At 45.6% G+C, this 16,573-nt stretch overlaps 1 protein-coding gene across 3 annotated transcripts in view; it reads right to left on the bottom strand.

Annotated features, from left to right (window-relative positions):
• Positions 1–1,227: 1,227 nt before the first annotated feature.
• Positions 1,228–16,573, bottom strand: part of ESYT2 (extended synaptotagmin 2) — a 77,125-nt gene continuing 61,779 nt past the window's right edge. For 2 of the 3 annotated variants that reach the window (XM_024128040.2, XM_024128041.2), the window contains 9 exons: positions 13,544–13,618; positions 12,297–12,383; positions 10,512–10,661; positions 8,895–9,280; positions 7,634–7,732; positions 6,139–6,270; positions 4,857–4,962; positions 4,442–4,491; positions 1,228–4,353 (listed from right to left, as the gene is read on the bottom strand). In XM_024128040.2, the coding sequence (XP_023983808.1) occupies positions 4,308–4,353; positions 4,442–4,491; positions 4,857–4,962; positions 6,139–6,270; positions 7,634–7,732; positions 8,895–9,280; positions 10,512–10,661; positions 12,297–12,383; positions 13,544–13,618 (1,131 nt within the window). In that variant the 3' untranslated portion in view covers positions 1,228–4,307. The remainder of the gene's footprint in view (positions 4,354–4,441; positions 4,492–4,856; positions 4,963–6,138; positions 6,271–7,633; positions 7,733–8,894; positions 9,281–10,511; positions 10,662–12,296; positions 12,384–13,543; positions 13,619–16,573) is intronic. The other variant, XM_055084708.1, reaches the window with a different exon arrangement.

Below are 16,573 nucleotides of genomic sequence, written 5' to 3'. Positions count from 1 at the left end.
TGTTAAACAACTGCCACTGATTGTTTTCCACATGTTTTCCCCAGGAGCCAGCTGAGCCAAATAGTGGCAGTTCTCTGGGGACGGGGCTCCTGGGGAGCGCTGAACCCACCCTGCCCGCTCCCAGTCGCTGCAGGTTTTCACTGCTATTGTGGTTCCAGGGCTGCTGTACGATTTTTTCCATTATATTTTCTAGTCGCTATCAATATTAGTGTATAAACCACAGAAATTTGTATGTTTTTATAACTGACCCTTTATTAAATACTTGTTCAATTCCAAAGTTTTCAGATGATTTTCTTAGGCTTTTCACATAGGCAATCTCGTATTTGAAAATGACGTTCTTTCCCAATACAAAATTTATAATCTTTTTCTTTCCCTATCGTATTGCCCAGGATTTCCAGATTAACACTAAATACAGACAAGACTTCCCGGCTCATTTCCCTCTTTTCTGCCTCAATTGTTTCTCAGACAATTATTTCTCACACTATGGCCTTTGTCTCAATAGGGTGTACTCTTTACTATGTTCACCAGTACCTTTCTCTTTAGCCGGAACTAAGAACTATCAATAGGTGTCTACCTTTCCTTAAATGGAAACTTGTTAGGACAAATTAATGTTATTTAAGGTCTGCCAGGTTTATTCATCCTTTATTCAACTGATATTTATTCACCAACTGTGTGCTAGGAACAGTGATAAACAATTGGAAAAGATTTAAATAACACCCACTTAACCTCTGCTTTGGACACTTACAGTCCAGGCGGGAAACGGTTTTAAATAAAGCTAAACTGGGATTATGCTACTGTGATGGTGCTGAGTGAGCTGATTAACAGGGAGGCTGACGCTAGACTCTTGAGACTCGCCTCAGTCACCCCGACCATCGGCAGGGGACGCCAACAGCAGTGGCACCTCTAGTGGTTCCCCTCCACCTGTTCAAACCAGACCCTCTTCCATTACTTCTCAGTGCTCTGGTTTTGAAGACTGTTTTTTCTACTCATGATTATCTTTCAGAAGAGCGGTTTTCAAAACTCAAGAGTCTGAGGTAGGCAGAGAACAGTCAAATTAAGATGGAAACAAAAGAAGTAATATCAGTGCTCTGAGGTAGTTCTTTTGAAAATGAAAGAATTCACAACTAGCAAATATAAATACTATACTGTAACCACTTTTCAAATTATCCGGTTCCACACTAAAAATTTTATTCCAAAAGACAAAGGAAGAACAAATCACAAGTGAGCTAACAGGAAAGTTTTATTGAATAAACACATGCACTGTCGTGTAAAATTAGTTGAGCGGAAAGGGCATTCTACAATAAACCCTCTGCTGTGTTCCAGCCGCAGCAGGCCATCCAGCTAGACTGGAGTTAAAGCAACAACCACAATATAAACACACACGCTGACTGCATTTGGCTTCAGTGCTTGACAAAGGAGGGCTGACCTCTGGATGAGGAATAAACTGTGGTGAATTCAGCTGCAAGGCTCCTTCTGTTTTAACCTGAAGCAACGCCTCACACTTCCTACTTTAAGGCACAGGATAAGCAACAAAGTAACAATTCAAATTAACCAACACTAATTTCCCCTCCATTGGTTGGGCTCAAGGTAGAAAAGCTAAAGTTCCCTTTTCCCAGATGAATCAATTATTCAGAACCACCGGCCATGAAGGTTTTGAGACAGAGTGTCCATCGCCAGGATCCTGGAGCCCCGCCGGGGGTCTGGCCTGATACTGATTCTCAGCTGCCCAACTGGACACAAGAGGTTCCCAAAACACCCATCGGCCATCAAGACAGAATCCTACCTGGGAGGTATTTCAGTGACCTTAGAGTCATCCCTTTCCTTTCAAAGAGAATGGAGCTGGCTGCTGGGTCTGTGTCCAGCCCCACCGTCCACACAGAGGGTGGGCGTCATGCTGCTAACTGGCTTTGTTTGGGTTTTGTACCTTTCACAGCATTTATTTTGCCTACTTGGCTTAACTAAAGTATTCCACCATGTAAAATACACACTGAAAAGGTGAACCACGTGGCTACAAAACCCAAAAGCTGGAGATGTTGGTAGAAATCACTGGTATGCTACATTTCAGTGAGTGTTTCTCCTGTCTTAAGAAATATGCCAGGAGCCAGGGGTCCCCAACCCCCGGGAGGAGGACCGGTTAGGAAGCGGGCCGCACAGCACAAGGTGAGCAGCAGGCGAGCAAGTGAGTGAAGCTTCACCTGCGGCTCGCTCCCCAGCGCTGGCGTTACCGCCTGAGCCATCTTCCCCCACCCCACCCCCAGTCCATGGAAAAACTGTCTTCCACGAAACCGGTCCCTGGTGCCGAAAAGGCTGGGGACCGCTGCCAGAAGCCCTGCAAGAAACTTTTTTTTTTTTTTTTTGGCTGCACCACATGGCTTGTGGGATCTTAGTTCCCTGGCCAGGGATCGAATCCGGGCCCCTGGCAGTGACAGCGTCGAGTCCTAACTGCTGGACCACCAGGGAATTCCCACAACAAACCTAATTTTTAAAAAATCTCCAAAGATCCAATACCATGGGCAGGCAACAAGATTTAGGAATTACCTGTCTTCCTCACGCTGCTGAAACACCAGAGTTAGGTGTTTCCCGAGCACACACCCCTGAGTGTCACCACGTTCGTAATGCCCTCCCACACTGACAGAGGAGATGGTCTCTGCTGGGGCTTCGGAGAAGCTTCATGACCCAGGAAGCTGCGAGAGCACCGGGTCTGCACGACTGCGTGAGACGTACTGCAAGGCTACAGGCGCCATCACACGCACACCCAGGGTTCAAAGTGTGCGGAGGACATGACTGAAACCCGCCAGAGGGCAGGAGCCACGGTGGCGTCCACACAGGCACTTGGGCAGGCCGGTCGCGCCCAGGAGTCAGTCCATGGCGGGGCCCTAGTGAGGTCTCTGGCTCAATCCCACAGCTCTATTTTCCCCAGAATTACTACAGAACTGTAGGGTGCCCTCTGGCTAAGGAAGTCATTTGCATCACACGCCTTAGAATCCTTAAAGCTCTTTCTGCACACGTGCACCCTGTGTTCGGGGCATGCACAGCTACCACACAGCTATGGAGCCTCACCTCCTAAGAGGCTTGGGGCCTTTCAGTATCTAAAAACATGCTTTTCACAATCTAAGAAGAAAAATATTCCCAAATAAAAGTTGTATAACAATATCCCAATACTGAGGTCTGTCATGGCATAACGTGAGGAAACCCAGCAAGGGGCTCTTTACAACCAGCAGCCGCTGTGCCGGAACCCCGGGGCCGCGCTGGTGGCTGGCGCCGGCTCGGGGGCTCTGTCCTCTGTGTGCGTCATGCTGACGATCACGGGCCGGCATCGGCTCCCGCCGCGACTTCCTAGCTACTCACCCCGACCTACCTCACAGCCTCTACGGGGACAACGTGAGTTCGTTCATCTTTCTTTTCGGGCTGAAAAACACTGTAAATTTCACAATAGACTAACTGCTAACATTTAAAATCCATCTGTATTACATTTTAGGAAAAGTATGATTATGTATCTGCACTGTTTCATGAATAAGTTACAACAAGCAACTAGAAATAAACTTAAGACATTCTATTTTATGTAAGAAATTTCAGATTAATGCACTATGATTTATGAACCATGACAACTCTCTTAATATTTTATATAATTCAGTTCTATGACATTTTTCCTTATAAGCACTTCAACTGACTTCTCAATAATATATCTTTATATTTATGAAAGTGTAAATACTTTGAATACATTCTTTCATCATTCATAATGGGCAGAAATATACTAATATTTACTAATCTTTCAGCTTTTCTTTTTAAAAAGAAACACCACAAAATAGGTCACTGAGCGCTTTTTCCTGCAGAGACAAAAACGGTTATTTATCATAAGAATTTAATAAGTTTTAGAAGAAAAAAATATATATATTTCCTTGATCCATTTTCTTCTGAATTCAAACCAGCATGTAGAGATTATAAAAAAATAGTCTATTTACACAGCATAGTGCACCTCAGTGATATACAAAACAAAGCAATAAAAAAGCACAACCATATATCGGCTTCCTAGGAGAAACAACTGACATACAGCTTTATGCACACAACGGTTGACCACTATCCTATACACGCCGAAAAAACTGGTCAAATACTAGAGGAAATTAAACATACAAAACTTAATGCTAATAATGGCCAAATACGCCTAAAACGTCAATGTTTTAGAAAACCACTAAGGGACAAGTAACCAAGTACATGAGATTATAAAAAGAGCATGGGTGCGTCTGTGTGGGCTGCGTGTCAGCACGGGGCTGGTGGATACAGCGGGGGGGCTCCTCGGCCAGTGCAGCCTACGTCACCACGTGGGGCCTCGTCCCATCCTCCGTGAGGTCGTACCTGAGACACAGGAAGACACGCGGTCACAGGGGAAGCGCTCCTGAATGGACGCACGGGGCTCTGCGTCTGTCTCTTGGGGGGCACTCACCACTGGGTCCAGCCTTTGGCGAGTTCTTCAGATGCCAGACCGACCAGGACCTGTGGTGAGAAAAGGCCTGCAACAGTGGGTTTCAGGCCTCTCGCCATCGCTTCCGATCTTCTCTGGCAACACACTCTCCCTCATTTTCAGCCTCTCACTTTCCAACTTTTCTACCCTTATGATCCATCCATGACCTATACAGTCAATTATACCCAAGAGGCCCTTCCTGTATCCAACAGTCTTGACAGTAAGTTATCACAAAGTACCAGGGGGGATAATTCACATCGATACTGGCTCACAAACCACTCACACAGCAGCTTAGCTGACGTGGATTATCCACATACATACATGTAGTCTAAAAAGAGTACTCTGGGTTAAGTGTTTAATTTTTACAAAGCGTAGGATTTTTTTTTTTCGAACTTACTTTGCCGAGAAGCCCTTTGTCTTTGGACAGGAAGCCACCGCTGTTCTTCACGGCCACGTCCAAGGTTCTCCTCTGCACGTCCGGCAACGAGACACTGAAATCAAAGCTGAAGTGGAAAAAAGAGCATCATCCTTAAATTTCTCCATAATTTTGCTCTGTTTTACTGTAACTAAAAAATGACATTGCTGCTTATGAGACCATTCCAAATGTGATGTTCATTTTTTATTATAAAACTGATCTCTCCTGCTAGATGTTTGGACCTGGCCCTTCAGGAAGACTCAAAGTTTTTTTTTTCCATTATTTTCCAAACGTAAGAGGAGACTGGAATCCTAAACACGAGAAAGGCTGACCCTGTGGCTCCCCCGTGTGGACACGACGCCTGACTCCCGGTGTAAAACGTGGGCCATGGTGTGCGACACACTGGGGAGCCCAGGCCAGTCCGCTTCCCCAAAGAGAATGAGCTCCAAGCCTGCAAGTGAACAGAAGTGGGGTGTCCGAGAAGCAGCCTCACAGAGGAGGGGATCTGCAGGCACCTTCTGACGGCTGAAGCCGGATGCTGCGGACAAAAGCCTCCAGAAGCGAAGCTGGCAAAGCAGAGGACAAGGTTGGAGGCCTCGTGGGGACGCGGGGACACGTGGACGTGGCCGGCCTTCCCAAGAGCGAGCAGCCTGAACCCGAGGTTTGCAGGAACTCTTAGAGGCTGCGGCTGAGCCAGACACCCACACCAGGACCGGGTGCCTGCCCATCGGTTTCTCATCTCCATGTAAATAAAGTCACTGGTGAGAAACAATGATGAAGCGACTAGTAACTGAGTTAATGGATATCAACACCTTTCGACTTACTATTTCCCCACATGCGCACAGGCCAAGGCTGGTGTAGTGTGGCCTGAGGATTCACGATGTGATGCTCAAATGCCTATTTATTTATTTCTGTTAACAAGTTTATGACCGCTCTTCGGGAGGAGTTTTCCACATCTCTTGGAATGGAATATTTGTCTTTACGAATGATTGCTCCGCTGCCAGCACTTGACAAGGTGCTCGCAAACGTGTTAATTGTTGAAAGTGTAATGATGATTATTTGCATATTTAATGTTAAAACAGTACTGAAGAAGCAACCCCGACTAAACTTTTTAGGGGAAGATTTGAATATGTTCAGCATCAGCAGGAGGGGTCCCAGGAAGGAGTCATTCCAAGTCATTCCAATGCCTCAGTCATTCCAAGGCACCACCAGGCCTTCCCTGCGTGGTGAACACAACTGTCTACCCCACTGAGTGGACGCGTACCTCTGATCAAACACGGGGTTCAGCGTTTTCTTTGACACGTGTGTTTTTCTCCTTCCTGACCTCCTCTTGTCTGGTAACAAATACAGGCGGACGTAGGGATCAGAGCCGTCTTCGGAGAAGGCAATGAGATTTCTTATAACACAGACCAGAGAATGCTCGGTATTAGAATCTAGTAAAATGACAAGGAGCACCACACTGGAACTTACTTCCTGGTTTTACTTGTATCCCGTGACTGCCTTCTTCCCATGCGCACTTCGTTCATCGGCTCTGCAGAGGTGGCCCCGCCCCGTTTCCTGCGCCCAGGGTTTGGGGGATGTTCTGACCCGCATAGAATCACCTTTCCACGTTGCCTCACTGTCCCCTCCCGGTGAGGGGACGCGGTCAGCCTCGCGGGAGGCCCCTCCCCGGCTCCTGCTCAGGCCACGGACCCCACCCTCTGCCCTTTGTCCACCTGAATGCTTCACAGACGCAGGCCCACCTCCTTCATGCAGCTTCACGCTGCTCTTGTCCTCGGACAACTGGGCCAAACATGCTAGTATTTAATTACAGCCGACCTTTGAACCACGTGGAGGTTAAGGGTTCCAACCCTCCGCATACGTGGTCCCTCATCCTTGGAGTCAACCAACTGTAAATCGTGTAGGGTGGTGGCATTTGCTACTGAAAAGCTCCACGTGCAGGTGGAGCCATGCCGCTCAAACCCACGCTGTTCAAGGGTCAGCTGTCCCTGCAACCACTTCCAACTGTTCACTTGCTGATGGACCGAAAGCCCATGAGGGAGAGTCCTCTGAGTCAGACTGCTGCTCCGGAATCTCACACAGTAATTATCTCAGCAGCAGGAACATAGAAGGTGCTCAATAAATAGGTGGTGAAGCGAACTCGACATTTATATAATCATGTTTCTAAACATTACTAATTTTACTTTCCTGTTTCCACACCTTTTTATAACATCCAAATATTTATATCACATATTTACATCACAGCTACTAGTGAGACAGTCAAGTCACATAAAGGAAAATAATCAGCTCCACACCATCATCATTCATCAAATACAAACTGAAGCAACACCATCACATCACGTTACGTTTACTGAATCAGTACAAACCGTCCTGCTTGTGGGGAAAAGAGCTCGTCTGCTCTTCACAAACAACTACAGCTGCTCCCGTCACTATCCCACCGGCTTGCCTGTATTCTCTGAACTGTTATAAATCTACTCCTGGAAACTGAATCCCCAAAAGACACTTCAATAAAAGAAAACTATGCTTATTATCGTGTTCTAAACGTTCAACCATAGGGAATGTTTTATAAACGACAATATGGCAGTTTAAGGGAGTGTTACAATGCAACCAAAACGGTTAGTAACAGAAAATGTTATGAAACAAGGTTAAGAACCTGAAAAACAGGACTACAGTATCTAACTGCAGTATCGCCTACTTGCTCTGGTCTGTAAATGAAACAAACTGCTGTCCGTGACGCGAGAGCCAAGAGCCCGGCTCACCTGCAGGAGTGCACGACCACCACCAGCTTGTTCCTCTGCGAGCTGTGCCGGACGGTCAGCTGGATCTGCCCCAGCGGGGACTGTCCCAGGGTCGTCCCACTAGGGAAAACAAAGCCGAGAGTGAGAGCACTCCTCAGACAGCACAGAGGCTGTGAGCACGTTCATTCACTCAGACAAGAGGGAAGCAAAGTACCCACGAACGTGAACCTAGTCTGAACTTCTGGGTATAAACGGACCAGCTGGATTCATACTTCATCCGAGGGTTCAATATAACCCAACTACAAAAAACCACGGCCCAAAGTGAAAACAAAAGACACAGGCATCTCCTTACAAACATCAACTCTTCAGTGTTTCTGAAGCTATGTCTACCCTAGGACTGCCCAAACCTGCGCTCCTTTCTGAGCCCCTTGCTGTGCACACCTCACGGGTCGTCTGATGAGGTCACACCCCCTCCCCTCCATCCCCGTCTCAGGCTGAGGCACCAGCTCCAGGACAACCAATGATGGCTCTGACTCAGCTCCGAGATCTTTTTTCTCAGTTTCTCCCCAAATTTAGCTCCTGAGAAAAACTGGTTTCTTATTTAAAATTCTATTTCTTTCTAGAGCAAGGGAGAGAGAGGGACTGCTTCCTTTCTCCAGAAATCACAGCCACGAGCAGAGCTGCTCTGCGATGGGTTACGGCCGCCTGCCCCGGCTGAGCCCCGGGCCACAGGCTCCAACCCCGGCCTCTGCTCCGTGCTCAGCACACCACAGGGCAGCAAAGAGGAGACCGCCCCAAAGGGCAACCCACTCCCCCTGCTGAGAGGAAAAGGCTTACGTCGGAAGCTTAGGTAACTGCAGACTTTGTCCTTATCTAAGGAAACCACGGACACGCCCGTGACTCACGGGGCATAAGTGAGAAATCCACACAAACATCCACAGACAGACAAACCCGCTGGGAGGTGAAACGGGTGGGGGCCAAGCATGAAAGAGCAGGGCCTGTTCTCATGCGACAAACATGTCCAGCTTCCGCCAAGCCTTTCCGCGTCAGGTCAGCTTTAGACTCTGCCTTCCTGGGCTGAGGATACCCCCCCACACTGTTCCTAAGCTTTAAATAAGCCAAATACTAGGTCCTGGAAAATGGCAGGTTTACTTTGAAAGCCAAAGGCTCGGTGAGCGAAAGGGCCACACTGCCTGAAAGCTGTTTGGCTTAGGACCGCGTTCCCTCCCCGCAGCCCGCGGGTCACGCGCCGATTCAGCAAGAGCAAGGGGCGTCTAGTTACTTCTCAAGCTGCCGCAGCCTCTGTCGCAGCTCCTGCGTGGCGACAGGCAGCGAGATGTCTGAGGCGATGCTTGGGGTGGGCTCCTTGGCGGAGACGTGACTGGGGGAGCCAGTGCTGCTGGCCTGGAGGCTGGAGGAGCTTCTGCCCAGGTCCCGCGGCCCCTGCGGGCTGGCCTCTGCAGGCTGGGCTCTCTCTTCCACACCTGGCTTATCGCAGCCCCCGATGACCGGCGTGGACGGGGCTGTGCTGCTGTCACCAGTGCCTGGCGATGCAGACATCTGAGACCTGACAGATATTTTTCTCCCTTCCTTGGAAACAGAGGGTCGCTTTACTTGAGCTGAGTGCTGGTGGTCTGGAGACCTTTCTTGCTTTTCAAGGTGGAGTACCTACAGGTAAAAATAGATACAAAATTAAAACAGGTGACACTGGTAACAGCCTCATACATGAACAGCTTCAGAGATACTCATTTGCAAACGCTTCTTTAAAGGTTGGCACAAAACATGAAAAACAATCTAGCCTCTCTGTTCAGCTATCCTAACCATATTACAGAAAGTGTAGAAAAAGGCACACGCGGGTAACCGTCACAGCACCGCGTGGTGCAAGCCTCACTTCTGTGCATCTCTCTCCGGCCTCCTCCTGGCCACTCTTCTGCACAGTGGTGACAGCTTGACAGTGGCAGAGCCTGAGCCACAAACCCCATCCTACACTGACCCCTGTCCTACCGTCTCCACCAGCGACCGGGGAAGGGCGAGGCTGCCGGACCCCTAGGGGTGACATGGGAGCAACACCTCCCCGCTCCGCTTCCTTTCACATTAGCTCGGAGTGTGCACATGTCCCCGATCAGTCTACACCCCGCACTGGGGGTCACCCCGACGGCCTGAAGCTTCTTCCCGCTTCCACCCAGTAAAGCTGCAGCCAACACCCCCAGTTCTGTGTTATTACCAGGAGTCAGGTTTCCAGAGAAAGGGCTCTGTGATTTACAACTGAAGACACTGAAGTCCCTTCTGGAAAGGCTGTGACCAGGCACAAGGAGGCCGTTTCCACTACACCTTCCACAGACTAAGTTTGTTTTACTTTAAAAAAAAAGCTGGTTCTGCATTTTAATTTGCATTTTAAAAATTAGAGAGTTTTAGCATTTTCCCGTATGTTTGCCAGTTTTATTTTCAGCATTTCCTTAGGTACTTACAAATGAATCATCGTCTATTTTGGACAATATTTTTCCTGTAATCTCTACCGTCTTGCAGAGTTTTTTTTAATTCTCTTTTCTGAATGACCTTTGAAAATTTAACATTAGCAGAAAACTTTATTGATCCATATAGCAATACTTTCTGGACAAAAGGATTTAAAAAAAAAAAAAAAAAAAAAAGGCTGGCGGGATTCATGTGAAAGCCCAAGGAACAATTCCGGGCCTGCTCACGCGACCTGGAAACACTGCTGCTGTCGGTGTCGGAGTCCAAGCCCTGGTCATCTCTCCCCTGAGCTACACAGCCAGCAGCAATGTGAAAACTCACACTCCCCGTAAGGCACCTTCCTGTCATCCCTGCCCTGCGTCCAGCACACCACAAACACTGCCCACCCAGGACCCTTCCCCCAGCCACGCTCTGGAGATGGCAGTACCCTGAGGGCGAGCTTCATCTTCAGCGAGCTGTTGGGGCCTGAGTCACTGAGCTGGAACCGCTGGTTCAGGGTCATGTCCTCACAGGTGAGCAGCTGGCTGAGAGGGATCCTCAGGTTCCCCAGGCAACACTGGTGCTGCTCATCTTTCACCTGCCAAACACGACAGAGCGCTCAGCGCTGGGGACGGAGACAGAACACGCAGGAAGGCCCCAAACCCCGTCTTCGGCCACCTCCTTCTACGTCCTGTCGCCACGCACAACGCAGTAGGAAACCCCCTCAGGGAGACTCAAAACATTGCAACAAGTGATGCTACAGTGTAGCCATGTCACAGGGCCTGTCACCTCCCAATCACATAGTCATAATGAGCAAGAAAAAGAGAAAACCCCGCTCGAGGAATCCATTACAAGGACCCTGAGCTGAGAGGCAGCAGTCCACACAAATCTGAAGATTAGAAGGAAATGTCTTCAGTCCTGTGAAAACGGTGACAATACACATGCCTAGTGGTGTGCCAAGTTCTAGTGGTGACACTTGTTCATGGAGAAGACCCAATTTCTAAGTTTCTTTTAGGACTTCTACTCAAAATGTACAATATCTGCTTTAACTGCACGACAATTTCTGCCTCCTGAATAATAACCTTCAGCTTTGCCTCTGCAACAGGAATTACTCCTGTTAGGTTGCTGCGATACAGGTAGTTTAACCAAAAGGAGCAAGAACTTTGGTGGTTTCAAAGGCTCTACAGCAATGATCAAATAAGTTAACTACACGTGAAAACCGAACAGCCTGATTGCTTATTTTTTAAACTGTAATCGCAAAAGCATTTTTTAATGAGATAACTAAGTTTACAGAACGTTAAAAATTATTTTTTTAAATCCAAGGTCCAGTTACTATAGATTATTTTAAGAGGAGTGCAAAAATTCTTTGTTTTAAAGGTTATCCCATCTTATTCTTTTTTTAAAATTGAAGTACACTTTATAATAGTATATTAGTTTCAGGTATATAAAAGTGATTCATTAACTTTATAGACTGTACTCCATTTAAAGTTATTACAAAATAATGGCTCTAGTTCTCTGTGCGGCACAATATACCCTTATTGCTTACTTATGATGCAAAAGTTCTTAAAATTTTAGCAAATTAAATTGAACACATAAAAAGAATACTACATCACAAGTGGGGTCATGCCCAAATAAAGGTTTGTTTGCAAGGTTTTCTCATGTTAAATCTTGAAAACCAGTAAATGTTTGCAAGATTTAAGATTTAAAAGTCAACACTGCATTTCACCATATTCACAAACTTACAAAAGGAAAATCACGTGATCATCTCAATACTTGTAGAAAAGTCTCTGACGACATTCAACACCCATTCATGACAAAAACACTCAGCAAACCAGCAGGAGTAGAAGGAAGTGAAACACAAAGGCTTTGCCCTGAGGGTCTGGAAGGAGGCAAAGGTGTCCACTGACACCGAGGCCAGGCCGGGCTGGCAGCAAGGAAGGAACAGGAAGGGAGGTGTCATTAGGAGCAGTACCCTGAGGTATCCACACGGAATCGACTGGAATAAGCACGTCCAGCAGGGCTGACAGTGGTGCCAACATGTGAACATCAACATCCACTGCACCTCTGGACGCCAGTAACAGTCAGTCAAAAGTTGAAAATTAAAAACTGACCGCCCCCCGCCCCACACTTAGGGTATGAACACATCTGGTGGGCCCACGCTGGCAGTTCTCCCTGTGTTGACTATGTGACACAGAGATACAAACACAAGCACGTAAACATGCAAATCACTTACCTCCACCTCGAGCTCCTGGCGCTTGGGATTGTGAATGAAGAAAGTGAAGTTTTCCTCCCACACAGGTTCATTGGTTTTGTACCGAATCTGAAAGAAACATCCAAAATCAGCTCTGGTATATTTTCTGTGGAAAAGCACTACCACACTGTGTTTATCGAGTACTGCACTTGGAAGCTAAGGATGACACCTATCCTCCGGGCTGTCCTATCACGAGCTAACTGTGGAAGGTCCGGAGTGTGTCAGCGGATGATCTGCCAGCAGCTCCCAGCCCGGGTCCCAGCCCCCATGACAATGCGCCATCTGCATGTGTGGTCCTCACTCCGCGACCTCCCCAGGCCAGCGGAGTGCTGCACGTCAGGAAGTTTCTTAGATTAATGGTGAGCAGTTAAAAAAAGGGAGGAATTCCTGAAATGTTTCCTGAAAGTAGCACATATTACAGCAACAGCAATGCCCTCTCTCAATTTTTGAATCGAATCATATTTGTTGAATAAGTCCCCTACATATGAACCTTCAAGCTGTGAACTTTGAGAGACGCGAATGTGTATCCAGTTGCAGAGAGGAACCAGAACCTGTCAGCGGCAGCGTGAGAGAGACTGCAGCCTGCTCTCCGTCTCCTACTGCTGACGGCCCCTCCTCTCCCCCTCCAGTCGGTAACTCTTCCTGCCCGTTCACTCGATGACAGCCGCTGGAGGCCAGCTGTTGGACTGTACTACTGTACTTTTCAAGGTACTGTACTGTAAGATTAAAAATGTTTTATTTTTTGTGTTTGTTTTTTATGTATTATTTGTGTGAAGAGTATTATAAACCTATTACAGTACAGTACTATATATAGCGGATTGTGTTAGTTGGGTACCCTAGGCTAACTCTGTGGGACTTAACGAACAAATTGGACTTACGAACTCACTCTCAGAAAGAAACTCGTTCGTATGCAGGGGACTTACTGTGCACTGTTGGTTGTCTTTTCAACAAAATATTAATAGGACATTCAAAGGAAACTTAGAATTTGTCCCATGTCATCTACCCATGAAATCAAGCAAAAGCATAATTAACATATTCATGTCACTTTTTAATGTTACTTTTAAATGAATATATTTGATACCAAATTAAGTAGCTGGTTATCAAACAACTGATTTGAGAAAACACAAGAAAGACTCGTAAATCAATGGTCTTGATGCCTACACCACCCCCAACTGGTGACAGTGACAGCACGGTCACAGGGAGCCCCAGTCAGACTGTCGGTGCCTTACCTTGCTCTCCTGGGCCTTGTGACCAACTGACATTTGGACAAGAGGATTTGGGTTGCTGTTTATTTTCTTCCCTGACTATCCAAAAACAAAAAACAGATAAAAATCAATAAACACATCTTGAAATGGGGATTACTAAAAATGGAATTATTGGCTTATATTAACAGTCATTTCTATTTACTTCTGATACTTCAGTTACAGGGAGTATCTAGGCACAATTTAACTGGAAAACAATTAATTGCTAACACACCCCAAAGCCATAGTTGTATCTACATAAAATAAATCAAGAAAACGTGTATTTGCAAACAATTTTAAAATGTTAAGGTCTTTTATTTTTTAAAGCAAGCAACTTTGGAAAAATGGAATCTTCCGAAAATCTTTAATGTTAATTCCAGCTCGCAAAACTTATTTTACCAGGGTAACAAAATGAATAAAGTGCAACAAATGGAAACAGAAAAGCACAGGAAGGACAAATGTGAGAGTGTGTGATTCAGAACAGTCTTCTGGTTGGAATCGTAAAAATAATAAAGTGTCAGAGGCACATTTTTACATTCTTAATTTAGTATCTTCTGTTCAAACATGTAGCTATCAGATTATCAAACCTTGCTTACCAGCTGCTAAGTAATTTTGACTGGAAGAATAAACGTCAATCTAAATCGCATTTAAGCAGATACAAATGCAATGAGAAAAATTCAGGAATAAGGAAAAATGGTAAGAAGCATACTTTAGCACAGACAGCTGATAGAAGAATACATAGTAAAATGCAACATATATGGGACATGAGGTTTATTTATAACTTAGCCCCACGAGAAGATGCTGTTAAATATTTGTGTTAGTGGAAATTAATTAGAAGGTCACAAAATGTTTTTAAGTTAAATAATTTTAGAGTCAATCCTCAATACTGCAACAATGACAGAGGCGTCAAATTCATGATTATTGGAATAAAATATTACTAGCCCAAACCTACTGCGATAATCTAGTTTCTGGTTCATCTTTTTGATGTGAATGAATTCTGCAAAATGAAATAAACACTGTTAAAAAAAAAAATCCAAGGCTACAGACTACCGTGGGAGAATACTAATTTCCCCCCTAAGTCCATTTCTCCTTCTTCCCTTAACACAAGAGTCCTAGAGTCACAGCTGAGCACAAATCCTCTGTGATACGGATTCTATTTCCGAATCTCCCCTGTAGTCAGGTGTGGCCCTGTAACAGTCTGGGGAGGTCTGGCCTTTGCTGTGCCCCGCTTCTGGCTGGAGGCATTGAGCACCGCAAAGCCACAGGCCAGAATTCTGCAACATTCAAGGGAAATAAACTTCTGTCTTTACTTAAGCTACTGCTACTCTTGAGTCTTTGATACAGAAGCTGAGTTTAACTAATACACTTACTTAATCTCTGAAAAAGTAGCCATTCACTCCTAGAGATTTACTGTAGCTCATCAGTTTCAATATACCACTCCACCCCCCCCCCCCCCCCCCCCCCCGCGCCTTTTAAACTTTCTAACATCTCTGAAAACAAAATGAAACTTAAAATTGATGACTTTAAGTGCCTGTTTTGGGGCAGATTATAGTAGAGTGGTAGTTATCACTGCCTTCACCCATTTATTTTGCGTATATTTTCCTTTTGTGTGTGCATGTGACATGATAAAAATCTATGTTTATCCTAAGTCTAAAATGGTGTACAGTCGTCCCCCCTCAGCATCTGTGGGAGGCTGGTTCCACGACACCCCAGGATACCAAAATCCGAGGATGCTCAAATCCCATCTATAAAATGACCTGGTGTTATTCTCCGTATAATTTAAGTCATCTCCAGATTACATATAATACCTAATAAAGTGTAAATGCTATGTAAATAGTTGTAAACACAATGTAATGCTGCTGTTTGGAACTTTCTATAGATTTTTTCAGGATATTTTCGATCCTCGGTTGGTTGAACCCGTGGATGCGAAAACTGCATCCTAAAATGGATGATGTTTTGGATTCTATGAAATAAGGTTAAATCAGTGACTAAGTTCTCTATCAGGATGCAATATTCAAAATGCATCAGCACAAGTAAGACACACAAGGTATAATGAAAATGTAAGCGTTTAAGTCAGACTGTGTTGAATTTAAATCTTAGCTTTTTACCACTTGATTACTGAGATCTACGTATTTATTTGAACCTCAGTTTTCGTATCTATAAAATGGGCATAATACCATTTCCAGAACTCAGCTGTAAGGCTTAAATAATAGCAATTAAAAATATACAAATTATGCTCACTACACTGGGCACTTTTACGTGCAAGCACTCAGTTAACGTACTCAACACTCCCATACAGAGGAGAAATCACTACCACTCTGAGTAACAAACCAGGGAGGACTCAGCAGCCTGCTGCAGGTCCCACTGACAAGCAGTTGTGCTGGGATTCAAGCCCAGACAGTCTAGCCTAACTGGAGAGCCTTCATTCTAACCATCACGCTCTGTGGGTCAATAATCTTCAGTTATCAAAGGCTATGGATATGATTCCTCCCAGTGTTCTGGTGAAGATCAGGTATTTCTTTTTTTTTTTAAACATCTTTATTGGAGAATAACTGTTTTACAATGGTGTGTTAGTTTCTGCTTTATAACAAAATGAATCAGCTATACGTATACATATATCCCCATATCCCCTCCCTCTTGCGTCTCCCTCCTGCCCTCCCTATCCCACAAAGCACCGAGCTGATCTCCCTGTGCTATGCGGCTGCTTCCCACTAGCTATCTGTTTTACATTTGGTTGGGTATATACGTCCATGTCACTCTCTCACTTTGTCACAGCTTACCCTTCCCCCCTCCCCGTGTCCTCAAGTCCATTCTCTACGGCTGCATCTTTATTCCTGTCCTGCCCCCTACGTTCTTCAGAACTTTTTTTTTTAAGATTCCATATATATGTGTTAGCATACGGTATTTATTTTTCTCTTCCTGACTTACTTCACTCTGTGTGACAGTCTCTAGGTCCATCCACCTCACTACAAACAACTCAATTTCGTTTCTTTTTATGGCTGAGTAATATTCCATTGT

Source organism: Physeter macrocephalus, chromosome 5 (genome assembly GCF_002837175.3).
Source record: "Physeter macrocephalus isolate SW-GA chromosome 5, ASM283717v5, whole genome shotgun sequence".
Taxonomy (NCBI): Eukaryota; Metazoa; Chordata; class Mammalia; order Artiodactyla; family Physeteridae; genus Physeter; species Physeter macrocephalus.
Note: the sequence above shows the minus strand (reverse complement) of the source record. Positions and strands in the feature narration are given on the sequence as shown.